This window comes from Dendrobates tinctorius, unplaced genomic scaffold (genome assembly GCF_039654945.1).
Source record: "Dendrobates tinctorius isolate UK_male_01 unplaced genomic scaffold, ASM3965494v1 ptg000223l, whole genome shotgun sequence".
NCBI lineage: Eukaryota > Metazoa > Chordata > Amphibia > Anura > Dendrobatidae > Dendrobates > Dendrobates tinctorius.
The window spans coordinates 9,354,431-9,380,889 of NW_027361890.1; the positions used below are offsets into that span (position 1 = coordinate 9,354,431).

General features: G+C 47.9%; 1 protein-coding gene and 1 long non-coding RNA gene across 6 annotated transcripts in view; one reads left to right on the forward strand and one right to left on the reverse strand.

Moving 5' to 3' along the window:
* LOC141059085 (uncharacterized) overlaps positions 1 to 13,379 on the reverse strand; it is a 51,843-nt gene extending 38,464 nt beyond the window's left edge. For 2 of the 3 annotated variants that reach the window (XR_012222379.1, XR_012222377.1), the window contains exon 1: positions 8,464 to 8,589. This is a non-coding gene — a long non-coding RNA (uncharacterized lncRNA). Of the gene's footprint in view, positions 1 to 8,463; positions 8,590 to 13,350 lie in introns of those variants that run through there. The other variant, XR_012222378.1, reaches the window with a different exon arrangement.
* IFT52 (intraflagellar transport 52) overlaps positions 8,303 to 26,459 on the forward strand; it is a 101,579-nt gene continuing 83,422 nt past the window's right edge. The window contains exons 1-2 of one of the 3 annotated variants that reach the window (XR_012222376.1): positions 8,303 to 8,686; positions 26,009 to 26,121. Coding sequence is in view for 2 of the 3 variants with exons in the window: in XM_073555323.1 (XP_073411424.1) it covers positions 8,609 to 8,686; positions 26,009 to 26,121 (191 nt within the window). In the remaining variant the exon portion in view is untranslated. The remainder of the gene's footprint in view (positions 8,687 to 26,008; positions 26,122 to 26,459) is intronic. The other 2 variants (XM_073555323.1, XM_073555324.1) reach the window with 2 other exon arrangements.

Sequence of the window (26,459 nt, forward strand, 5' to 3'; positions counted from 1 at the left end):
ATGGCGTACAGTCAAACTGCCACAGTGAGGTGCTTGTTGTGACTAATGGCGTACATTCAAACTGCCACAGTAAGGTGCTTGTGACTAATGGCGTACAGTCACACTGCCACAGTGAGGTGTTTGTTGTGACTAATGGCGTACAGTCACACTGCCACAGTGAGATGCTTGTGACTAATGGCGTACAGTCAAACTGCCACAGTGAGGTGCTTGTTGTGACTAATGGCGTACATTCAAACTGCCACAGTAAGGTGCTTGTGACTAATGGCGTACAGTCACACTGCCACAGTGAGGTGCTTGTTGTGACAAATGGCGTACAGTCAAACTGCCACAGTGAGGTGCTTGTTGTGACTAATGGCGTACAGTCAAACTGCCACAGTGAGGTGCTTGTTGTGACTAATGGTGTACAGTCAAACTGCCACAGTGAGGTGCTTGTTGTGACTAATGGCGTACAAACTGCCACAGTGAGGCGCTTGTTGTGACTAATGGCGTACAGTCAAACTGCCACAGTGAGGTGCTTGTTGTGACTAATGGCGTACAGTCAAACTGCCACAGTGAGGTGCTTGTTGTGACTAATGGCGTACAGTCAAACTGCCACAGTGAGGTGCTTGTTGTGACTAATGGCGTACATTCAAACTACCACAGTGAGGTGCTTGTTGTGACTAATGGCGTACAGTCACACTGCCACAGTGAGGTCCTTGTTGTGACTAATGGCGTACAGTCACACTGCCACAGTGAGGTCCTTGTTGTGACTAATGGCGTACAGTCAAACTGCCACAGTGAGGTGCTTGTTGTGACTAATGGCGTACATTCAAACTACCACAGTGAGGTGCTTGTTGTGACTAATGGCGTACAGTCAAACTGCCACAGTGAGGTGCTTGTTGTGACTAATGGCGTACAGTCAAACTGCCACAGTGAGGTGCTTGTTGTGACTAATGGTGTACAGTCAAACTGCCACAGTGAGGTGCTTGTTGTGACTAATGGCGTACAAACTGCCACAGTGAGGTGCTTGTTGTGACTAATGGCGTACAGTCACACTGCCACAGTGAGGTGCTTGTTGTGACTAATGGCGTACAGTCAAACTGCCACAGTGAGGTGCTTGTGACTAATGGCGTACAGTCAAACTGCCACAGTGAGGTCCTTGTTGTGACTAATGGCGTACAGTCAAACTGCCACAGTGAGGTGCTTGTTGTGACTAATGGCGTACATTCAAACTACCACAGTGAGGTGCTTGTTGTGACTAATGGCGTACATTCAAACTGCCACAGTGAGGTGCTTGTTGTGACTAATGGCGTACAGTCACACTGCCACAGTGAGGTGCTTGTGACTAATGGCGTACATTCAAACTGCCACAGTGAGGTGCTTGTTGTGACTAATGGCGTACAGTCAAACTGCCACTGTGAGGTGCTTGTGACTAATGGCGTACATTCAAACTGCCACAGTGAGGTGCTTGTTGTGACTAATGGCGTACATTCAAACTGCCACAGTGAGGTGCTTGTTGTGACTAATGGCTGTGGGGATGTGACTCGCTCAGGTGCAGCGGGAGACAAATGTGAGACAGGTTCTTCCACAGTGCTTGCGGTTTATTCACGGCATAAACGCACAAGGCAACGTAACACCAAACAAATAGCCTTTTAGCTCAGGCAAAATAACACAATGTCCGTAGTTGTAGACTCAGAGCAGGAGTCTCAGCACACATGGGAGGTTTAGTCCTCCCCACACACAACTCCCTGGTTCAGGAGCAGGTCACATTATAAGGTTGTAGCCACACCCACGTTGCCAGCAGCTGACTGGTCACATGACTGTGACCTCACCACAGGTCCTTCAAACAAAAACAATAACAATATCTGTTATGCTTTACTTCTGCCTTACATTATGGAGATAAGCCATTTATGAGACACATATCTCCCATCAATTACACGACCCTTAGCCCTGCCACATGGCGTACAGTCACACTGCCACAGTGAGGTGCTTGTTGTGACTAATGGCGTACATTCAAACAGCCACAGTGAGGTGCTTGTGTCTAATGGCGTACATTCAAACTGCCACAGTGAGGTGCTTGTTGTGACTAATGGCGTACAGTCACACTGCCACAGTGAGGTGCTTGTTGTGACTAATGGTGTACAGTCAAACTGCCACAGTGAGGTGCTTGTTGTGACTAATGGCGTACAGTCAAACTGCCACAGTGAGGTGCTTGTTGTGACTAATGGCGTACATACAAACTGCCACAGTAAGGTGCTTGTGACTAATGGCGTACAGTCACACTGCCACAGTGAGGTGCTTGTTGTGACTAATGGCGTACAGTCAAACTGCCACAGTGAGGTGCTTGTTGTGACTAATGGCGTACAGTCAACCTGCCACAGTGAGGTGCTTGTTGTGACTAATGGTGTACAGTCAAACTGCCACAGTGAGGTGCTTGTTGTGACTAATGGCGTACAGTCAAACTGCCACAGTGAGGTGCTTGTTGTGACTAATGGCGTACAGTCAAACTGCCACAGTGAGGTGCTTGTTGTGACTAATGGCGTACAGTCAAACTGCCACAGTGAGGTGCTTGTTGTGACTAATGGTGTAAAGTCAAACTGCCACAGTGAGGTGCTTGTGACTAATGGCGTACAGTCAAACTGCCACAGTGAGGTGCTTGTTGTGACTAATGGCGTACAGTCAAACTGCCACAGTGAGGTCCTTGTTGTGACTAATGGCGTACAGTCAAACTGCCACAGTGAGGTCCTTGTTGTGACTAATGGCGTACAGTCAAACTGCCACAGTGAGGTGCTTGTTGTGACTAATGGTGTACAGTCAAACTGCCACAGTGAGGTGCTTGTTGTGACTAATGGCGTACATTCAAACTACCACAGTGAGGTGCTTGTTGTGACTAATGGCGTACATTCAAACTGCCACAGTGAGGTGCTTGTTGTGACTAATGGCGTACAGTCAAACTGCCACTGTGAGGTGCTTGTGACTAATGGTGTACAGTCAAACTGCCACAGTGAGGTGCTTGTGACTAATGGCGTACATTCAAACTGCCACAGTGAGGTGCTTGTTGTGACTAATGGCGTACAGTCACACTGCCACAGTGAGGTTCTTGTTGTGACTAATGGCGTACATTCAAACAGCCACAGTGAGGTGCTTGTGTCTAATGGCGTACATTCAAACTGCCACAGTGAGGTGCTTGTTGTGACTAATGGCGTACAGTCAAACTGCCACAGTGAGGTGCTTGCTGTGACTAATGGCGTACAGTCACACTGCCACAGTGAGGTGCTTGTTGTGACTAATGGTGTACAGTCAAACTGCCACAGTGAGGTGCTTGTTGTGACTAATGGCATACAGTCAAACTGCCACAGTGAGGTGCTTGTTGTGACTAATGGCGTACATTCAAACTGCCACAGTAAGGTGCTTGTGACTAATGGCGTACAGTCACACTGCCACAGTGAGGTGTTTGTTGTGACTAATGGCGTACAGTCACACTGCCACAGTGAGATGCTTGTGACTAATGGCGTACAGTCAAACTGCCACAGTGAGGTGCTTGTTGTGACTAATGGCGTACATTCAAACTGCCACAGTAAGGTGCTTGTGACTAATGGCGTACAGTCACACTGCCACAGTGAGGTGCTTGTTGTGACAAATGGCGTACAGTCAAACTGCCACAGTGAGGTGCTTGTTGTGACTAATGGCGTACAGTCAAACTGCCACAGTGAGGTGCTTGTTGTGACTAATGGTGTACAGTCAAACTGCCACAGTGAGGTGCTTGTTGTGACTAATGGCGTACAAACTGCCACAGTGAGGCGCTTGTTGTGACTAATGGCGTACAGTCAAACTGCCACAGTGAGGTGCTTGTTGTGACTAATGGCGTACAGTCAAACTGCCACAGTGAGGTGCTTGTTGTGACTAATGGTGTACAGTCAAACTGCCACAGTGAGGTGCTTGTTGTGACTAATGGCGTACAGTCAAACTGCCACAGTGAAGTGCTTGTGACTAATGGCGTACAGTCAAACTGCCACAGTGAGGTGCTTGTTGTGACTAATGGCGTACAGTCAAACTGCCACAGTGAGGTCCTTGTTGTGACTAATGGCATACAGTCAAACTGCCACAGTGAGGTGCTTGTTGTGACTAATGGTGTACAGTCAAACTGCCACAGTGAGGTGCTTGTTGTGACTAATGGCGTACATTCAAACTACCACAGTGAGGTGCTTGTTGTGACTAATGGCGTACATTCAAACTGCCACAGTGAGGTGCTTGTTGTGACTAATGGCGTACAGTCAAACTGCCACTGTGAGGTGCTTGTGACTAATGGTGTACAGTCAAACTGCCACAGTGAGGTGCTTGTGACTAATGGCGTACATTCAAACTGCCACAGTGAGGTGCTTGTTGTGACTAATGGCGTACATTCAAACTGCCACAGTGAGGTGCTTGTTGTGACTAATGGTGTACATTCAAACAGCCACAGTGAGGTGCTTGTGTCTAATGGCGTACATTCAAACTGCCACAGTGAGGTGCTTGTTGTGACTAATGGCGTACAGTCAAACTGCCACAGTGAGGTGCTTGTTGTGACTAATGGCGTACAGTCACACTGCCACAGTGAGGTGCTTGTTGTGACTAATGGTGTACAGTCACACTGCCACAGTGAGGTGCTTGTTGTGACTAATGGCGTACAGTCACACTGCCACAGTGAGGTGCTTGTTGTGACTAATGGCGTACAGTCAAACTGCCACAGTGAGGTGCTTGTGACTAATGGCGTACAGTCAAACTGCCACAGTGAGGTGCTTGTTGTGACTAATGGCGTACAGTCACACTGCCACAGTGAGGTGCTTGTGACTAATGGCGTACAGTCACACTGCCACAGTGAGGTGCTTGTTGTGACTAATGGCGTACAGTCACACTGCCACAGTGAGGTGCTTGTTGTGACTAATGGTGTACAGTCACACTGCCACAGTGAGGTGCTTGTGACTAATGGCGTACAGTCACACTGCCACAGTGAGGTGCTTGTTGTGACTAATGGTGTACAGTCACACTGCCACAGTGAGGTGCTTGTTGTGACTAATGGTGTACAGTCACACTGCCACAGTGAGGTGCTTGTGACTAATGGCGTACAGTCACACTGCCACAGTGAGGTGCTTGTTGTGACTAATGGCGTACAGTCACACTGCCACAGTGAGGTGCTTGTTGTGACTAATGGCGTACAGTCACACTGCCACAGTGAGGTGCTTGTTGTGACTAATGGCGTACAGTCACACTGCCACAGTGAGGTGCTTGTTGTGACTAATGGCGTACAGTCACACTGCCACAGTGAGGTGCTTGTTGTGACTAATGGCGTACAGTCAAACTGCCACAGTGAGGTGCTTGTTGTGACTAATGGTGTACAGTCAAACTGCCACAGTGAGGTGCTTGTTGTGACTAATGGCGTACAGTCAAACTGCCACAGTGAAGTGCTTGTGACTAATGGCGTACAGTCAAACTGCCACAGTGAGGTGCTTGTTGTGACTAATGGCGTACAGTCAAACTGCCACAGTGAGGTCCTTGTTGTGACTAATGGCATACAGTCAAACTGCCACAGTGAGGTGCTTGTTGTGACTAATGGTGTACAGTCAAACTGCCACAGTGAGGTGCTTGTTGTGACTAATGGCGTACATTCAAACTACCACAGTGAGGTGCTTGTTGTGACTAATGGCGTACATTCAAACTGCCACAGTGAGGTGCTTGTTGTGACTAATGGCGTACAGTCAAACTGCCACTGTGAGGTGCTTGTGACTAATGGTGTACAGTCAAACTGCCACAGTGAGGTGCTTGTGACTAATGGCGTACATTCAAACTGCCACAGTGAGGTGCTTGTTGTGACTAATGGCGTACATTCAAACTGCCACAGTGAGGTGCTTGTTGTGACTAATGGTGTACATTCAAACAGCCACAGTGAGGTGCTTGTGTCTAATGGCGTACATTCAAACTGCCACAGTGAGGTGCTTGTTGTGACTAATGGCGTACAGTCAAACTGCCACAGTGAGGTGCTTGTTGTGACTAATGGCGTACAGTCACACTGCCACAGTGAGGTGCTTGTTGTGACTAATGGTGTACAGTCACACTGCCACAGTGAGGTGCTTGTTGTGACTAATGGCGTACAGTCACACTGCCACAGTGAGGTGCTTGTTGTGACTAATGGCGTACAGTCAAACTGCCACAGTGAGGTGCTTGTGACTAATGGCGTACAGTCAAACTGCCACAGTGAGGTGCTTGTTGTGACTAATGGCGTACAGTCACACTGCCACAGTGAGGTGCTTGTGACTAATGGCGTACAGTCACACTGCCACAGTGAGGTGCTTGTTGTGACTAATGGCGTACAGTCACACTGCCACAGTGAGGTGCTTGTTGTGACTAATGGTGTACAGTCACACTGCCACAGTGAGGTGCTTGTGACTAATGGCGTACAGTCACACTGCCACAGTGAGGTGCTTGTTGTGACTAATGGTGTACAGTCACACTGCCACAGTGAGGTGCTTGTTGTGACTAATGGTGTACAGTCACACTGCCACAGTGAGGTGCTTGTGACTAATGGCGTACAGTCACACTGCCACAGTGAGGTGCTTGTTGTGACTAATGGCGTACAGTCACACTGCCACAGTGAGGTGCTTGTTGTGACTAATGGCGTACAGTCACACTGCCACAGTGAGGTGCTTGTTGTGACTAATGGCGTACAGTCACACTGCCACAGTGAGGTGCTTGTTGTGACTAATGGCGTACAGTCACACTGCCATAGTGAGGTGCTTGTTGTGACTAATGGCGTACAGTCACACTGCCACAGTGAGGTGCTTGTTGTGACTAATGGCGTACAGTCACACTGCCACAGTGAGGTGCTTGTGACTAATGGCGTACAGTCACACTGCCACAGTGAGGTGCTTGTTGTGACTAATGGCGTACAGTCACACTGCCACAGTGAGGTGCTTGTTGTGACTAATGGCGTACAGTCACACTGCCACAGTGAGGTGCTTGTTGTGACTAATGGCGTACAGTCACACTGCCACAGTGAGGTGCTTGTGACTAATGGCGTACAGTCACACTGCCACAGTGAGGTGCTTGTTGTGACTAATGGCGTACAGTCACACTGCCACAGTGAGGTGCTTGTTGTGACTAATGGCGTACAGTCACACTGCCACAGTGAGGTGCTTGTTGTGACTAATGGCGTACAGTCAAACTGCCACAGTGAGGTGCTTGTTGTGACTAATGGCGTACAGTCACACTGCCACAGTGAGGTGCTTGTTGTGACTAATGGCGTACAGTCACACTGCCACAGTGAGGTGCTTGTTGTGACTAATGGCGTACAGTCACACTGCCATAGTGAGGTGCTTGTTGTGACTAATGGCGTACAGTCACACTGCCACAGTGAGGTGCTTGTTGTGACTAATGGCGTACAGTCACACTGCCACAGTGAGGTGCTTGTGACTAATGGCGTACAGTCACACTGCCACAGTGAGGTGCTTGTTGTGACTAATGGCGTACAGTCACACTGCCACAGTGAGGTGCTTGTTGTGACTAATGGCGTACAGTCACACTGCCACAGTGAGGTGCTTGTGACTAATGGCGTACAGTCACACTGCCACAGTGAGGTGCTTGTTGTGACTAATGGCGTACAGTCACACTGCCACAGTGAGGTGCTTGTGACTAATGGCGTACAGTCACACTGCCACAGTGAGGTGCTTGTTGTGACTAATGGCGTACAGTCACACTGCCACAGTGAGGTGCTTGTGACTAATGGCGTACAGTCACACTGCCACAGTGAGGTGCTTGTTGTGACTAATGGCGTACAGTCACACTGCCACAGTGAGGTGCTTGTTGTGACTAATGGCGTACAGTCACACTGCCACAGTGAGGTGCTTGTTGTGACTAATGGCGTACAGTCACACTGCCACAGTGAGGTGCTTGTGACTAATGGCGTACAGTCACACTGCCACAGTGAGGTGCTTGTGACTAATGGCGTACAGTCACACTGCCACAGTGAGGTGCTTGTTGTGACTAATGGCGTACAGTCAAACTGCCACAGTGAGGTGCTTGTTGTGACTAATGGCGTACAGTCACACTGCCACAGTGAGGTGCTTGTTGTGACTAATGGCGTACAGTCACACTGCCACAGTGAGGTGCTTGTTGTGACTAATGGCGTACAGTCAAACTGAAGGGTAATTGACCTGTGAGGCAGATTTGTGCGGATATAGGATACAATCCCTGATAAAATCCGCTGGCAGTCCCCACAAGTCTCCCACAGAGATTAGTGTGACGGGCATTCTGCCAGGCTGAAATAAAGTCTCCACAGAGCATGAATGGCGTCAGTCTTGTTTCTCCATAGTAGTGGGAAAGCGAGGAATGCTGGGAACTCTGAGGAGAGTTTGCCACCACTAACATGGCTGCTCGGGCCTGATATTTGTGGGCGGAGGGATTTCTTGTATCACCCACAGAGCCCCTTGTTGCGGTTGGCCCGTCACATACCTGCAGCGCCTCCCTGACACCGGCGGCTCCGGACCACACTGCAGCCTGGCAGGTGATAGGCGTCACACCTGTGCGCGGGGATACCAGGCCAGCATCACGTGACGGCGGTTGGTTGCTAGGCAGCGGCAGCTCCTGGATACGTGTAATGCAACGCGGAGGCTTCGGGGCACAGATGGGGGTCAGCAAGCAGGTAACGTCCGGGGCTCCTCACCTGTGTGCTGAGGTAATGGAAGGGGCAGAGTACATGACTCCTCCGGCTGTGCTATGGACACTAGCACCCCCAGCATGCCCGCCTCAGCACTGCTGTAAGGGCTGTGTGGCCTTCTGGAGATCTGTGCAGGCTAGCTGGGACTTCGGGAGCACATGCTGGTGTCGCTCCTCAGGCCAGGTTTGATGTTTGGGGGCTTCTTGACTTTCCCCTACAGGTATATGTCAGCGCGTCCAATCCTTGGGTGCTGGGGGGATACGGGTCAGCGGAACAAGCACATTAGTGTTTCTCTGTAGTCTTTGTGGGGCACACACTGGCCGGAGCCCTGTAGCCCTTCTGGGCTCGGGGGACACATCACCGCTATGTAAAGGATATGATAGAAATACTCCCACGATGCTGGAGCCCCCATCTGTGCGGAGCAAAAAGGGGGCTGCGTAGGCGCGTCCGTCTCCATTCCTTTCTATAGGAGCTCTGAAAGTTGCCGCGCAGGCGGTGATCCCGTCATATCTCTGGTGGAACAACGCTTTAAAGGGCTTGTCCCGTTTTCCGTTGATTTGCCCATAAACTTAGTGATGTGTAAATCTCCCCCTGGGTTCTCTTCCCCCTCCCCTGGTCCGGTCTGCATCGGTGTCGCCATTTCTAATTCCTGCAGCCAATCACTGAGCTGACGTAGATGGCGCGAGCCGCTCTGCTCAGTGTCGTCACTGTTGGGGCCGATCAGCAGAAACCGGAGTAGGCAGCAGGCAGCGCCGGACTCTGGGAGGGTGACAACAACTGTCTGTTATGGTTTACGGCATTGAGCCTACAGGCTAAGAACCTTTAAAACCAGACAACTCCTTTAAAAAAGACCAGTCGCCCGGTGAAAAGTCCCCAGTTTTTTCTGTTCTTTGATTCCCTCTGCTCCTCTGAGTATTCTGTGTTTGCCTAAAGAGAATCCTGTGTGCCACAAGCCCTTAAGGGGATGTGCACACCTTGTGGATTGCTGTGCCAAATTTTCCCTGTGGAATCTGCTTATTTTTGCAGAATCCGCAGGTCAAAATCTGGACTTGTTTTTTGCAAATTTCCTGCAGATTTAGTTCGGATTTCCCCTGCGTTTTTACACCTGCGGATTCCTATAATGGAATGGGTGTAAAAACGCTGCGGAATCCGCACAAAGAATCAACATGCTGCGGAAAATAAACCACTGCGTTTCTGCGCGGATATTTCCGCAGCATGTGCACAGCAGATTTTTTTTTCCCCATAGAATAACATTGTACTGTACATCACTATCCAATCTGCAGCGAATCCGCAACATGTGCACATACCCTTATGGTAAAAACCATAAAAATAATAACCAACTGAAAATAATAAAGGGAGTAATTGAGGGAGAAATATACAACCCCTGGCAAAAATTATGGAATCACCGGCTTTGGAGGATGTTCACTCAGTTGTTTAATTTTGTAGAAAAAAAGCAGATCACAGACATGGTAACCATTACTGACTACCACATTTTTTGTTTTTGATTTCTTGTAGTGTTTCTTAAAGACAGAAAGTTGCCATTTGAAATGACTTTAGTTTTGTGCCATGTCTGTGATCTGCTATTTTTCTACAAAATTAAACAACTGAGTGAACATCCTCCAAGTCTGGTGATTCCATAACTTTTGCCAGAGGTTGTATATACAGTACAGACCAAAAGTTTGGACACACCTTCTCATTCAAAGAGTTTTCTTTATTTTCATGACTATGAAAATTGTAGATTCACTCTGAAGGCATCAAAACTATGAAGTAACACATGTGGAATTATATAATTAACAAAAAAGTGTGAAACAACTGAAAATATGTCTTATATTCTAGGTTCTTCAAAGTAGCCACCTTTTGCTTTGATTACTGCTTTGCACACTCTTGGCATTCTCTTGATGAGCTTCAAGAAATAGTCACCGGAAATGGTCTTCCAACAGTCTTGAAGGAGTTCCCAGAGATGCTTAGCACTTGTTGGCCCTTTTGCCTTCACTCTGCGGTACAGCTCACCCCAAACCATCTCCATTGGGTTCAGGTCTAGTGACTGTGGAGGCCAGGTCATCTGGCGTAGCACTCCATCACTCTCCTTCTTGGTCAAATAGCCCTTACACAGCCTGGAGGTGTGTTTGGGGTCATTATCCTGTTGAAAAATAAATGACGGTCCAACTAAACGCAAACCGGATAGAATAGCATGCCGCTGCAAGATGCTGTGGTAGCCATGCTGGTTCAGTATGCCTTCAATTTTGAATAAATCCCCAACAGTGTCACCAGCAAAGCACCCCCACACCATCACACCTCCTCCTCCATGCTTCACGGTGGGAACCAGGCATGTAGAGTCCATCCGTTCACCTTTTCTGCGTCGCGCAAAGACATGGTGGTTGGAACCAAAGATCTCAAATTTGGACTCATCACACCAAAGCACAGATTTCCACTGGTCTAATGTCCATTCCTTGTGTTCTTTAGCCCAAACAAGTCTCTTCTGCTTGTTGCCTTCCTTTGGTTTCCTAGCAGCTATTTTACCATGAAGGCCTGCTGCACAAAGTCTCCTCTTAACAGTTGTTGAAGAGATGTGTCTGCTGCTAGAACTCTGTGTGCCATTGACCTGGTCTCTAGTCTGAGCTGCTGTTAACCTGCGATTTCTGAGGCTGGTGACTCGGATGAACTTATCCTCCGCAGCAGAGGTGACTCTTGGTCTTCCTTTCCTGGGGCGGTCCTCATGTGAGCCAGTTTCTTTGTAGCGCTTGATGGTTTTTGCCACTGCACTTGGGGACACTTTCAAAGTTTTCCCAATTTTTTGGACTGACTGACCTTCATTTCTTAAAGTAATGATGGCCACTCATTTTTCTTTACTTAGCTGCTTTTTTCTTGCCATAATACAAATTCTAACAGTCTATTCATTAGGACTATCAGCTGTGTATCCACCAGACTTCTGCACAACACAACTGATGGTCCCAACCCCATTTAGAAGGCAAAAAAATCCCACTTATTAAACCTGACAGGGCACACCTGTGAAGTGAAAACCATTTCCGGTGACTACCTCTTGAAAGCTGATCAAGAGAATGCCAAGTGTGTGCAAAGCATTAATCAAAGCAAAAGGTGGCTACTTTGAAGAACCTAGAATATAAGACATATTTTCAGTTGTTTCACACTTTTTTGTTAATTATATAATTCCACATGTGTTAATTCATAGTTTTGATGCCTTCAGAGTGACTCTACAATTTTCATAGTCATGAAAATAAAGAAGACTCTTTGAATGAGAAGGTGTGTCCAAACTTTTGGTCTGTACTGTATATGTGCTTCTTACAAAAGTGGAATGTCATCAATATCATCACTAGAATATCATCAAAAAGTTACTGGTAATTTATTTCAGTTCTTCAATACAAAAAGTGAAACTCATGTATTATATAGAGTCATTACAGAGTGATCTATTTATTTAGTTTACTCATTTATATTGTGCCAATAATTCCAAAGTGCTTTACAGACATTATTGGCATTGTCCCCAATGGGGCTCACACTCCAAATTCCCTATCAGTATGTCTTTGGAGTGTGGGAGGAAACCGGAGAACCCGGAGGAAACCCACGCAAACATGGAGAGAACATACAAACTCCTTGCAGATTTTGTCCTTGGTGGGGTTTGAACCCAGTACCCCAGCGCTGCAAGGCTGCAGTGATAACCACTGAGCCACCATGCTGCCCTCAAGTGTTTATTTCTGTTAATGTTGATGATTATGGCTTATAGCCAGTGAAAGCCCAAAAGTCATTATCTCAGTAAATTAGAAAATTTGACATCAGCTTGAAAAATGATTTTAAAATCTGAAATGTTGGCCTACTGAAATGTATGTTCAGTAAATGCGCTCAATACTTGGTCAGGGCTCCTTTTACATCAATTACTGCATCAATGCGGCATGGCATGGAGGCAATCAGCCTGTGGCACTGCTGAGGGGTTATGGAAGCCCAGGTTGCTTTGATAGCAGACTTCAGCTCGTCTGCATTGTTGGGTCTGGTGTCCCTCATCTTCCTCTTCACAATACCTCATAGATTCTCTATAGGGTTAAGGTCAGGTGAGTTTGCTGCCAATCAAGCACAGTGATACTGTTGTTTTTACACCAGGTATTGGTACTTTTGGCAGTGTGGACAGGTGCCAAGTCCTGCTGGAGAATGAAATTTCCATCTCCAAAAATCTTGTCAGCAGAGGGAAGCATGATGATGCTTTTTTGATATTCTAATTTTGTGAGAAGCACCTGTATATATTGTGGTAGTTCAACTCACTTGGCGGTACATGGAGGTAGAAAACAGGAACACTGTCTCTTTAAGTCTTCAGTTGGTTTATTTTAAAGGGAAGGTGCCGCAATTTTATATAATTTGCAAAAAAAATAGTAAGTTACAAAACATGTTGTTTCAGCAAATGTTGTACTAACCAGGATTTATGGTTTGTTTGTAATAATGTTTTCATGTAGCCACTGGGCGCTGCCATCTTGATTTGCAGATCTGTGGAGGACTCATACAGTCTGCAAATATGGCCGTCCCTGCACATAGGAAACTGCGGTCGGCTTCCGACCGCACATTGCAGCCTCATTAGCAGTGAACTGGGCACGCCCCTGTGGGCTGCACCATTCACTGCTGTAGATGTGGCTGGGCGCCATTGTACTGTAGCCCAGTGCTATCTGCTGAGCTCCACTTACCCTCTATCACAGGACCACTTGTGGCATAAGGCTGTGTGCACACGCTGCGGAAAAGGTGCGGATTCATCCGCGCGGATTTTGTACAATCCGCAGGTGAAACCGCAGGTCAAAAGACCTGCGGTTTTACCTGCGGATTGCTCTGCGGTTTTGCCCTGCGGTTTTTCATCTCCTCAATGGAGGAGATGGCAAACCGCAGGAGAATCCGCAGAAAGAATTGACATGTCAATTCTTTCTGCGGATTGAAAACCGCAGATAATCCGCACGGAAAATTCCGCACCGTCTGCACTGCGGTTTTTGATTCCCATAGGGAATCATTGTACTGTACACCGCAGCAAAAACTGCTGCGGGTCCGCAGCGGCCAAAACCGCTGCGGAACCGCAGCAAAATCCGCAGCGTGTGCACACAGCCTAACAGGTCCTGTGTTGTGAGGAGAGGCTGAAGATATGGAGAAGGTGGTCAGCAGAGGAGAGAAGCGCTCACTGGAGCCGGAGGATGGAGAGTGGTGAGTGCGGGTGACTTTCATCTATGCTCCTCTGTACTGCTTACTCCAGGCTCGGCCCTGTGCTTCCTGCTCCAGCGTCCTCCTGCTCTGTCTCCGCCTCCTCACTCACAGCCCCAGTGATCTCCGGTAATCTGACACCTTTGCTTTTATGGCTGTCTGAGGAGGACAGTGACTTATACAGCCCATAGTCTTGTGTATAATTGGGGGGGCTGGAAGTTTCACCAGTGTGGGCATATCTGTAATACTGTCTGCTGAGCCGTGTATCTAATCCTCTCCTGTGTGATACTGCCTGCTGAGCCGTGCATCTAATCCTCTTCTGTGTGATACTGCCTGCTGAGCCGTGCATCTAATCCTCTTCTGTGTGATACTGCCTGCTGAGCCGTGTATCTAATCCTCTCCTGTGTGATACTGCCTGCTGAGCCGTGTATCTAATCCTCTCCTGTGTGATACTGCCTGCTGAGCCGTGTATCTAACCCTATCCTGTGTGATACTGCCTGCTGAGCCGTGTATCTAATCCTCTCCTGTGTGATACTGACTGCTGAGCCGTGTATCTAATCCTCTCCTGTGTGATACTGACTGCTGAGCCGTGTATCTAATCCTATCCTGTGTGATACTGTATTCTGAGCCGGGTATCTAATCCTCTCCTGTGTGATACTGCCTGCTGAGCCGGGTATCTAATCCTCTCCTGTGTGATACTGCCTGCTGAGCCGTGTATCTAACCCTATCCTGTGTGATACTGCCTGCTGAGCCGTGTATCTAATCCTCTCCTGTGTGATACTGACTGCTGAGCCATGTATCTAATCCTCTCCTGTGTGATACTGACTGCTGAGCCGTGTATCTAATCCTATCCTGTGTGATACTGTATTCTGAGCCGGGTATCTAATCCTCTCCTGTGTGATACTTTCTGCTGAGCCGTGTATCTAATCCTATCCTGTGTGATACTGACTGCTGACCATGTGTCTAATCCTCTCCTGTGTGATACTGACTGCTGAGCTGTGTATCTAATCCTATCCTGTGTGATACTGCCTGCTGAGCCGTGTATCTATTCCTATCCTGTGTGATACTGACTGCTGACCATGTGTCTAATCCTCTCCTGTGCGATACTGACTGCTGAGCTGTGTATCTAATCCTATCCTGTGTGATACTGTGTGCTGAGCCGTGTATCTAATCCTCTCCTGTGTGATACTGACTGCTGACCATGTGTCTAATCCTCTCCTGTGTGATACTGACTGCTGAGCTGTGTATCTAATCCTATCCTGTGTGATACTGCCTGCTGAGCCGTGTATCTATTCCTATCCTGTGTGATACTGAATGCTGACCATGTGTCTAATCCTCTCCTGTGTGATACTGACTGCTGAGCTGTGTATCTAATCCTATCCTGTGTGATACTGTATTCTGAGCCGGGTATCTAATCCTCTCCTGTGTGATACTTTCTGCTGAGCCGTGTATCTAATCCTCTCCTGTGTGATACTGCCTGCTGAGCCGTGCATCTAATCCTATTCTGTGTGATACTGTCTGCTGAGCCATGTATCTAATCCTATCCTGTGTGATACTGACTGCTGACCATGTGTCTAATCCTCTCCTGTGTGATACTGACTGCTGAGCTGTGTATCTAATCCTATCCTGTGTGATACTGCCTGCTGAGCCGTGTATCTATTCCTATCCTGTGTGATACTGACTGCTGACCATGTGTCTAATCCTCTCCTGTGTGATACTGACTGCTGAGCTGTATTATGGAAAAAAATTCCAGCATCCAGATCAGTAATTAGATTAAAAAAATTTTTATTCCTTTATTCCAAAATTTAAAAAAATCATAAGATTCTCCATCATGATAAGAGACGCATCAGGACGTGTAGTTGGACGCGTTTCGGACAAAAAAACAGTCCTTATTCTAAGACAGGTTGTCTTAGAATAAGGACTGTTTTTTTGTCCGAAACGCGTCCAACTACACATCCTGATGCGTCTCTTATCATGATGGAGAATCTTATGATTTTTTTAAATTTTGGAATAAAGGAATAAAAAATTTTTTAATCTAATTACTGATCTGGATGCTGGAATTTTTTTCCATATTACGCTTTGCTGCAGAGGGATCCTGTTTCCACATTCCGTGCACCGATCGGACTTATAGCTGTCTTCTTTGGGGTGAGCTGAAAAAATTTTCTTTTTTTACCTGACTGCTGAGCTGTGTATCTAATCCTATCCTGTGTGATACTGTGTGCTAAGCCGTGTATCTAATCCTCTCCTGTGTGATACTGACTGCTGAGCCGTGCATCTAATCCTATTCTGTGTGATACTGTCTGCTGAGCCATGTATCTAATCCTCTCCTGTGTGATACTGACTGCTGAGCCGTGTATCTAATCCTCTCCTGTGTGATACTGCCTGCTGAGCCGTGCATCTAATCCTATTCTGTGTGATACTGTCTGCTGAGCCATGTATCTAATCCTATCCTGTGTGATACTGACTGCTGAGCCGTGTATCTAATCCTATCCCGTGTGATACTGCTCTCCTGAAATACTCTGTGCTGCGGTCACTCTGCTCCCAGAATCCTTGCTGCCTGCCATCCTCGGTGACTGAAGACCCCATTCCTCTCCTCAGATCCCGTCCTGGCGATGTGTGAAACCGAGGGGACAGGGGCCTGATGTATGGTGGAAGGAGCAGGGCGACAGCAGCACAGAGTATTTCAGGAGAGCAGTGTGCTGGTCTGTGGGGGGGCGCCCTGTTCGGTGCCAGGGATTGTACAAAGAGCGCTGTGTTTTATTCACATGGATGGACCGTCTGCTTGTCTGCTCCACAGAAATCCAGGAAACATTTCTGCTGATTGATGGCCTGTTCTGATCCAGACTTTACATGCAAAGACAGTCAGTAACTTTGCAAGCCCCATCAAAATGGCTGCTCACTGTGTCTATAGATGTCAAGGGTTTTTGTGCCAGATTTCATTAGCTGCTCCCCCTAGTGTTAACAAGTGGAAATGCCAAACTTTTTAAAATTCTTTTTCATATTTTGCAAAATTAAAAACAAACGATAATATTTTTTAAGAAAATGTAAACATTAATTCTTTACATTTTTTCAATTGCTGAAAAAAAATTTTTTGGATGGCACCTTCCCTTTAAGGCAGTATGAACCAACAAGAAGGGGAAAGTAAACACAGCCTCTTCGTCAAAACCAGTAAAGCAAAGGAAACAAAATGCTATAACAGAGTCCATACGTTTTAACATCCCACTCTGAAGCAACACAGGTTCAGTCTTTCCTCCACAAGACACAAATCACGAGACTCCTCTCTCCAGTCTTGCTGACCAAAGACTGCATCTGAAGCCCAACAATTTAAGCCCCAGATCATGCGAGTCCTCCCAGGTCCTGTCAGCACACAGCGTTGTCGGCTCTGTAGGTGGAGATAAGGTGGACACCCTCCCATTCACTCTATGGATGGAGTGGAGTGTGTCAGTGACTGCCTTCTGGACATCCGTCAAGTCAGCAGTCTTCCCCATGATTGTGGAGCTACTGAAACAAACTAAGGGACCTTTTTAAATGCTTAGAAAGTCTTTGCAGGTGTTTTTTGTTAATTATTCTAATTTACTGAGGTAATGACTTTTGGTTTTCATTGGCTGTAAGCCATAATTATCAACATTAACAGAAATAAGCACTTGAAATAGATCACTGGTACTAATGACTATATAATATCTGAGTTTCAATTTTTGGATTGAAGAACTTAAATAAATTAGCTTTTTGATGATATTCTAATTTTATGTGTGTAAAAACTTTTGAATTGCCCCATTGCGACTGACCCCATACATGGCGTTGCAGTGTGGCCATGTGCATGTGCCCCTTTGAGTGGATTGTGTATATTTTAAGCCATATTGCTATTGGATCATTTAATTGAGTACAATAATATTAATATTTGCTGCCTCAGATAGCTATTCTGTTTTTAATTCAGTACGTTGCTATAAAAGTTCTATTTTCTCCTACGCCGCACTGGGGGACACTGAGACAGTGGGTGTTATGCTGCTGGCCACTAGGAGGACACTAAGTAAACCAGAAAAAAACTTAGCTCCTCCTGTCAAGAACTCATTTTCTGCTCCACCAGTTGAGAGTTTCCCTTCCGTTCTCCCTCTGGTGGTGACAGGAGGTAGTGCGGTTGGATTAAGTGGTAGTGATCTGCCACCTGATGAGGAAGATAACGATTGGATCTCTGGAGTATCAGACTGGATATAAGACAGCCGACGCCCTATCCGGGTGCTGGTGATTCAGTCTGCTTCTCAGGTCCTGGACTTCAGCTCTCTTCCAGTCTTCTCAAGTTAAGTGTGTTTTTTTGCTAATGTTCACACTTGCGCTTGTTGGTCAATTCAGTTTGTTGTGTAATCAGCCTGCCCCTGCTGGGGCTATGCTGAAATTCCACTCCTATTAATCAGTATTTGCAATCTTCTTTTTGTCCCTTATTAGATTGGCCTCTTTTTTGCTCTGTCTCAGAATATTTCAGAGTGCTGATATAGGTTTAGAAGTCTAGTGACTTCAGGGTTAATTTTGCTATCAGAAGTGTTGGACAATATTTTTGTAGGTTGTTTTTGGCAGATTGCAGACAGTGTCTTTCCTTTTCTGTCCTTTTTAGTTAGCCGGGCCCCATCGTTTGCTCAGCCTATTTTACTGCCTTTGTTTGTATGTTCATCTTGTTTCACCGTCAGTACATGTGGGGGGCTGTCTTTCCTTTGGGGTCTGCTCTGGGGCAGTTAGTTTTCCTCTTTTCCTGCTTTAGGCTTATGTAGTTCTCCGGTTGTGATGAGGCGTCTAGGACCAACGTAGGAACGCTCCACGACTGCTTCTAGTTGTGCGGTTAAGATCAGGGATCTGCAATCTGCATAGTTACCAACTTCTCTGGTTTTCTGAGACTTAGCTTGTTGTCTTGTTTTTCCTCCTCGGTTTCCCATTCATAACATCCTCCCCTGCAGTATACACCCTCTCGCTGGATGAGATTTCTCCAGTTCTTTGTTTAGTGTCTGTAGGAGGCACTTGGGTCTGGTTTCAGACCCCACCTGTGATGGTCAACGTGTGACTGGACACACCGCCTCCAGCAGGGCGAATTTCTATGACACACGCGACCCTGGATACACCGCCTCCAGTAGAGCGAATTTAAATAGTAAGGGGAAACACCAGGGAAACCGATACAATGGAGGGCCCTGCGATAGGGAATGGGGACGTGGAGACCTCCTGCACTCTCCTGAGCCAGTCTCTACACTCCTAACAGTCCCTATACAGGCTCCGCACCTGTTGCCGAGCTGGAACCTAAGAACCCTAGCTCGCCCTGCATCTAGACCTTTCTAGTGAAGTGTACGGTGCAGAAACTAATCCCACCACTGCACTGAAACACACATAAGGGAAGTCACAAACAGGGATAACACCACTTAGCTTTGCTCTGAAGCTTTGTCAGCGCTGCAAGGAACACCTCTCTGTAATTCCTTTCTCCACCAGACTTTACACCAGAGCTCTCCTGAGCAGCAAGGAACTCCTCTCTGTAGTTCCTTCCTCCACCAGACTTGGTTGGAAATGACCACTATCACCAACAGTGATTGCAACACCTGACACTCTTTTATAGCAGAGCCAGAGCAATCACACCTGCTTTATAGTCACGTGCACTAAACTAAAGTAACAAGTGCAATGACCCTAACGGCCACCGGGGGCAAAACTAGAACTTGAAGCCACCACAGTGCAATGACCCTAATGGCCACCGGGGGCAAAACTATCTTTAAGCACACAGCTTAAGGGAAAAAAAAAGGTTACTAGTGCATTTATCTGTCATAATCCAAACTGGATCATGACACCACCCTTTTTTATTTTATTTTTAAATTTTCTGTAAATTTTTATTTTTTAATTGACGGAGTGAAGGGGGCGACTGTTCCTTTCTACGGCCCGCTCTCCCCCGAACCAACAACAGTCAAGCACGCGGAGTATACCTCCCCGTACACTTTCCTGCGATGAATGGGGCTGATTCCTCTGACGATGGTTCCCTTACGGTCGGTACTCCACGGATACGAGGGCAAGCGCAACAGGACGTAGCACAGAAGTGCATGGAGAAGGACTTGAGCAGCGTTTTTTCGGATGCCCTGAATCTGCCCCAGAGCTCTCCATCCCCCTACCGCAGGGTGGATCGATTGAGCAATACCCCTTTAAGACCTCCTCCAGCTCTGCTACATTGCCCGGAGGATGAGACAGCTGGAAGACCCCAGACAGCGATGACCTGCCTGACCACAGGAGTGGAGGTATGGGGTCGGGTCCTGCCCCCCGGGAGAAGTGCTGACCTAACGTCAGCGACGGTGCACCGGCTCTCTATCACTGCCCTCTCGGCGCTCGGGTAGGCCAAAAAATTTAGTCCCCGGCTTTTTCGGCCTACTAGGCCGCAATTTGATTAGCGCCGCCCGCACTAACGTCGCCGCCCCCTCCTCTTGGCGCCTCTCATTACTTACGAGACTCGCAATTCTATTCTCGGGGGCCATGTCTTCAGCTGCCGTTAACCCTTTCATGAGCGCTATGCCTGCTCTGGACAGCCGAATACCGGGTGACACCACAAGGCCACCGTTTTTTCCTCCCTGGGGGACCCAGCACAGGACAGGGTAAGCTGCATCTGCCCTCAAATTAAAGCTGAACCCCTTCACGGCACATTCCCTGCAGCTGCAGACAGACTCTGCCGTTAACCCTTTCAGGAGCGCTGTGCCTCAATCTAAGGAGGCTAAACGGGCTGTTAAAAAGCACACTGCGTTTTTTACCGTGTATACCACTTGCAAGTCTGCCTTACCCAGTGCACAAACTAATCCGTTATGCACGGACTGTGACCCGGACTGTGCCTTGACCTGCACTCCAATGTCCCTCGCCACCGCTGTTGACGGGCCTCCTGCGTTTAGTAACCCTGAGTGGGCTGCGTCCCTGTCACGGTCGGTGGAGTCTCTGACCCAGGCAGAAAGCATCCTTGCCTCCCGAGGAGGGGTCTGGCGTTGGCCGGAAACCGTCCCCCAGCAGGGGCCATACTCGTCCAAGGGACGATCAGTGCCTCAGCATCGGAGACTCCTGTCTCTCGCTCGCCCTCTCCTGAGGTTCACAGCGAGCACGGCTCTGAATTCGAATCTGACACGTCAGCCCCTCAGAATCCCCCAACTGAACAAGAGTTGTTTGATTCTCTTATAGAATCAGTCAACAGGATTCTGAGGTTGGATGAGGAAAATATTCCCACTCCAGCACACCCTAGCTCATTTAAGAAAACCGAGCGCGTGTGCACGTTATTTACCAGCCGTCCAGAAACATAGGGATCGGCCACATGCCAGGTTCACAGGGCAAAAGTCTACTCAGGCTAAATACCCTTTTCATCCAGACCTAATGTAGGATTGGTTACAGTCCCCTCCAGTGGACCCTCCTGTATCGCGTCTTGCTTCTAAAACGCTCCTATCTGTTTCTGAGGGTTCTACAGTCAGAAACCCCTCCGATTGTCAAATTGACTACCTTGCCCGTTCAATTTTTGAAACTTCAGGACCAGCGTTTTTTCCATCTTTCGCAGCAATTTGGGTCACTAAGCCAATGGCCGCTTGGGCAGAAGTTCTGATTACTTCCTTCCAAGGCACCAATCTTCCTCCGGTGGCAACCACTGTCGCCATGCAGATAATTCACGCAGCTGACTTTATAGTAGACGCTTCTTTTGATGTCGCCAATTGCACGGCTCAAACTGCCGCTAATGCGATCTCCATTAGAAGAGCCCTATGGCTCCGCGGCTGGCGGGCCGATGCCACACCTAAAAGATCCTTGCCTTCTCCCCTTTCAAAGGGGTCGTTGTTTTGGAGAGAAACTGCACCAACTCATTTTTGATAGTACCGGGGGAAAAAGTAAATTCCTTCCTCAACAATAGGGGCTGTTTGGCCGTTTCGCCACCAACAGCCGACGAGTTTTTGATCTTCTCGCAACAATTCCGGTTGGTCCTCTACCTTCTCTTCCGGATCAGGTCGGTCCCCGCGCGGAGACAGAGGCTCCCAGGTCTCATTCAGACCTAACCGCTCTTGGAAACCCAGGCCTAGGGCTTCTGGATCTAGGGGAGCCAAATCTCATAGATCTACCCAATGAGGACAAGTGGGTCAGGGAGCTGGTGTCCTCCGGATACAAGATAGAATTTTCTTCTCCCCCTCCAACTCGGTTTTTCCTTTCCTCTCCCCCCAAGAAAAAGACAAGAGCCTTCCTTCGGGCTGTTCAGGCTATGCTAAGGGTCGGAATCATCATTCCGGTCTCTCATCACGAAAGATTCAGAGGATTATAGTCAAACCTTTTTGTGTTTCCAAAAAAGGACGGGACTATGTGACCCATTCTGGATCTCAAACTGTTAAATCAGTTTGTCAGGGTACGGCGATTCCGAATGGAATCTCTCCGATCAGTTGTCGCTTCCATGGAAAAAGGAGAGTTCCTTGCATCCATCGACATCAAGGACGCTTACCTTCACATTCCGATCTGCCTGTCCCACCAGCATTTCCTGCGTTTTCCAATTCACAATAACACTTCCGGTTCGTTGTCTTTCCCTTCGGACTCGCCACCGCCCCCAGGGTCTTTACCAAGGTCATGGCGGCTGTCATGGCCATTCTCCACTCTCGGGGAGTGGTGGTGTTACCGTATCCGGACGACCTGCTCATCAAGGGTCCGTCCCTTCCAGCCTGTGAGGAATCCATGGATAACAGTAAATACACTTTCTCGCCTGGGGTGGAAGATAAACTTTGAAAAGTCTTCCCCAAAACCGGCTCAGCAGATTTCCCTTTTAGGGATGATCTTGGACACTTCCCGTGGGTTGGTCATTCTCCCTCCAGGAGAGACCCAAGCCTTACAACAGGCAGCGCGACTGTTTTCTCACTCTGTGACGTCCGTCTGCGAGTCTGGGCTGCAGTAAGACAACTCCCTGAGCAACCCTGATACCCTTTACCCCTATACAGGGATCTGGATTTATAGCAGAGCGCAGGAGGTAGCTGTCTGAATAAGAGCAGTGGACCAGAGCAGGGCGGTCACCAGAGAGGTGTTCCAATACGGGACCAAAAACGTAGTGGGATCCGAGTCTATAACAGTCGGGCAGCAACGGTACAAAAACAACAGACAGTAGCAGAGTCAGATTCGGGCCAAGGTCAGAGTCATCAACCAGGAGGGCGGCAGAGGTACAAAATCGTTAGGCAGAAGCAGAGTCAGAAATCCAGGCCAACGTCAGAGTCATAAACCAGGAGGGTGGCAGAAGTACGAACACGGCAGGCAATAGAATGGTCAGAAATCCAGGCTGAGGTCAAAGTTAACTATAGCAATTCACACAGTAGAACGCAGGGGAACCACGAATATATCCGGCGGCTTGCAAGACCAGTCCCAACGTATTTGAGGGATCAGGTTATCCCTCACAGGTTCCTCGATTGATAATATGTCATTAGGACCGCCCCCAGGACCAGGCCAGATGGTGATGCAGTAACCCCCTGACGACTAACAGAGGGGCGGAGCCTGCGCCCACCAGATGCCTGCGCAGGAGCCCCTTCTCTGTCACCACCATAACTCACGGGTGAACCACGTGGCCGAGGCAGGAACAGCCGTCCTCGAGTCTGACGGTGAAGTGGTGGTCCGGCGCCTCCTAGTGGCCGCGACCGGAACAGCAGGCCCCAAGTCTGACGGCGACGTGACACACTCCATTCGTTTCGGCATGAGACTTCTAGGAAAGTTGGTGTCAGCGATGGAAGCAGTTCTATTTGCACAGTTCTACCTCTGCCCCTTACAACATGCGTTGCTGTTAGCTTAGGACAAGAACCTGTTCTCCCTGGACCATCGGATCCCTCTGTCCCTGCGGGTCAGGCAATCCTTCAGGTGGTGGACACTGAGGTCCTCCCTGAATCAAGGGATGTCTTTTCTCCCAGTAAGATGGTTGGTAGTAACTACTGACGCAAGTCTCCTCGGCTGGGGAGCGGTCTTTCGTCGCCACATGGCACAGGGTCTTTTGGAGATGCAAGCGATCAGATTAGCTCTACGGAGTTTCCACCGTCTCCTCGCAGGTCACATCAGGATCCAATCCGACAATGCCACGGCTGTAGCGTATATCAACCGCCAGGGAGGTACCCGGAGCAGGATGGCCGTGCACGAAGCGAGTCACATCCTCCATTGGGCCGAGCGTAGAAAATTGAGCGCCAGATTTTCTGAGTCGCCAAGGCATTGCCTCGGGGAAGTGGTCTCTTCATCCGGAAGTCTTTCAACAGACTTGTCATCGTTGGGGGACTCCGGATGTGGATCTCATGGCCTCAAAACTAAACAACAAGGTTCATTGCTTGTTCGCGTGATCCATGCGCCATCTGTTGTGAATTCTCCACATACGACCCTTTCTCTCACTCCGTCTCTCATACTCACACCGTCATCGCCGCTGCTCCACGATCCCCGACATATTCTTCCGCCGGCGCCATCCTGGATCCAGACGTTGTCCACGCCGGCGACATGTTCTTGCGGCGACGCCATCTTGAGTATCACGGGATTTCACGATACTCAAGATGGCGTATGTAGAGTGAAAGAGGGGGGGGCGTGAGTGGAGATGGTGAAAGGTGAGAGGAGTGTGTGTTGAGGAGGAGTGGTGTGTTGAGGGTTAACATGGCAAGAGGTGTGCTGTGACGTCACCAGTTACAACTGGACGGAAGTTGTTACAACCCAGAAGCTGCTTAGCGCATTTATTATTATAGAAGATGCCCAAGTCTTTTTCCATGTCTGATTTCCCCAGCAGTTTCCCATTTAGTAAGTAATTATAGCATCTGTTTCTCCTTCCCATGTGCATAACCTTACACTTATATGTGTTAAACCTCATTTGCCATTTTTCAGCCCAATTCTCCAATTTACTCAAATCTGTCTGTAGTTGCAAACTGTCCTCCTTTGTGTTAACTACCTTACATAGTTTTGTATCATCTGCAGATACTGATATTTTACTGTGTAAGCCATCCACTAGATCATTAATAAATGTATTAAATAGTAGGGGGCCCAATACAGAATCCTGTGGTACCCCACTAGTAACCCTGGCCCAATCTGAGTATGCACCATTAATAACCACTCTTTGTTTTCTATCACTTAGCCAGCTACCTACCCATCTACGCACATTTTCCCCTAGCCCAAGCTTTCTCATCTTACTTACCAATCTTTTATGTGGGACAGTGTCAAATGCTTTAGAGAAGTCGAGATAAATGACATCCAATGATTCTCCTTGGTCCATTTGAGAGCGTACATCCTCATAGAAGCTGATCAGGTTAGTTTGACAGGAGCGATCCTTCATAAATCCATGTTGATATGGAGTTAAACATTTATTAACATTGAGATATTCCATAATGGTATCCCTTAGAAACCCTTCAAAAATTTTACCCACAACAGATGTTAAGCTTACCGGCCTATAGTTTCCAGGTTCCCTTTTACACCCCTTTTTGAATATTGGTACCACATTTGCTTGCCGCCAATCAAAAGGAATAGACCCTGTTTCTATAGAGTCTGTAAATATAAGGAATAGAGGCCTGTCTATCACATTACTTAACTCCCTTAATACCCGAGGGTGAATGCCATCAGGGCCTGGTGATTTGTCAATTTTAATCTTACTAAGGCGGTTCTGCACTTCTTCCTGGGTTAGGCAGTAATGCTTAATGGGGAGTTTACATTATCACTCTGCATTTCCGCTGACAGTGGGACATCCTGCTTTAGGACATCCCACTGTCTCTGTGTCCCCCAATGAGGCGTAGGAGAAATATGGATTTTTGTGTGCTCACCATAAAATCCTTTTGTCCGGTCCAATCATTGGAGGACACAGCACCCACCCTGTTTAGCCTATTGGCTCACTGTAGCATTCTTAGGCTTTGACTTAGTTATAGTTATTATTGACTGTTTATGCTCCTACTGCTTTTTTCACCGAACTGGAGAAATCTCAGCCAGCGAGAGGGTGTATACTTCAGGGGAGGAGCTAACTTTTTTTCTGGTTTACTTAGTGTCCTCCTAGTGGCCAGCAGCATAACACCCATTGTCTCTGTGTCCCCCAATGATTGGATCGGAGAAAAGGATTTTACGGTGAGTACACAAAAATCCCTATTTTTCCATATTATATGGTCTTCTAACTCTGTCCAGCTTGTATTACTTCTGATTATTCACTTTATCTTTTGTTCTTAGGTTGCATCTGATCATGAGAATCGTAACACCATCTTGTTTAATGTGTCAAAGAACGAAAGTGGAGGGTACAAGGCTCTACAGAAAAGACTCCGGGCCTCCTGGAAAATCCAAAGGTGAAGTATTTCCAGAGAGTTTTGCGCCAAGACATATCGTAAAAATGGGTTATCAAATATAGACTTAGAATGAATTAGTCCATGGCAGACCTGGGCAAAGTAAATTTGTGGTGTTTTTTTTTTATTTTTAGTTATTTATGTATATGGGATGATTGGCTGCACATGGGGAGGCTAAGGGGGTCTTACTGTGGACATGGGGAGGCAATGGGGTCTTACTGTGGACATGGGGAGGTTATGGGGGTCTTACTGTGGACATGGGGAGGTTATGGGGGTCTTACTGTGGACATGGGGAGACTATGGGAGTCTCGTCGTGGACATGGGGAGATTACGGGGGTCAG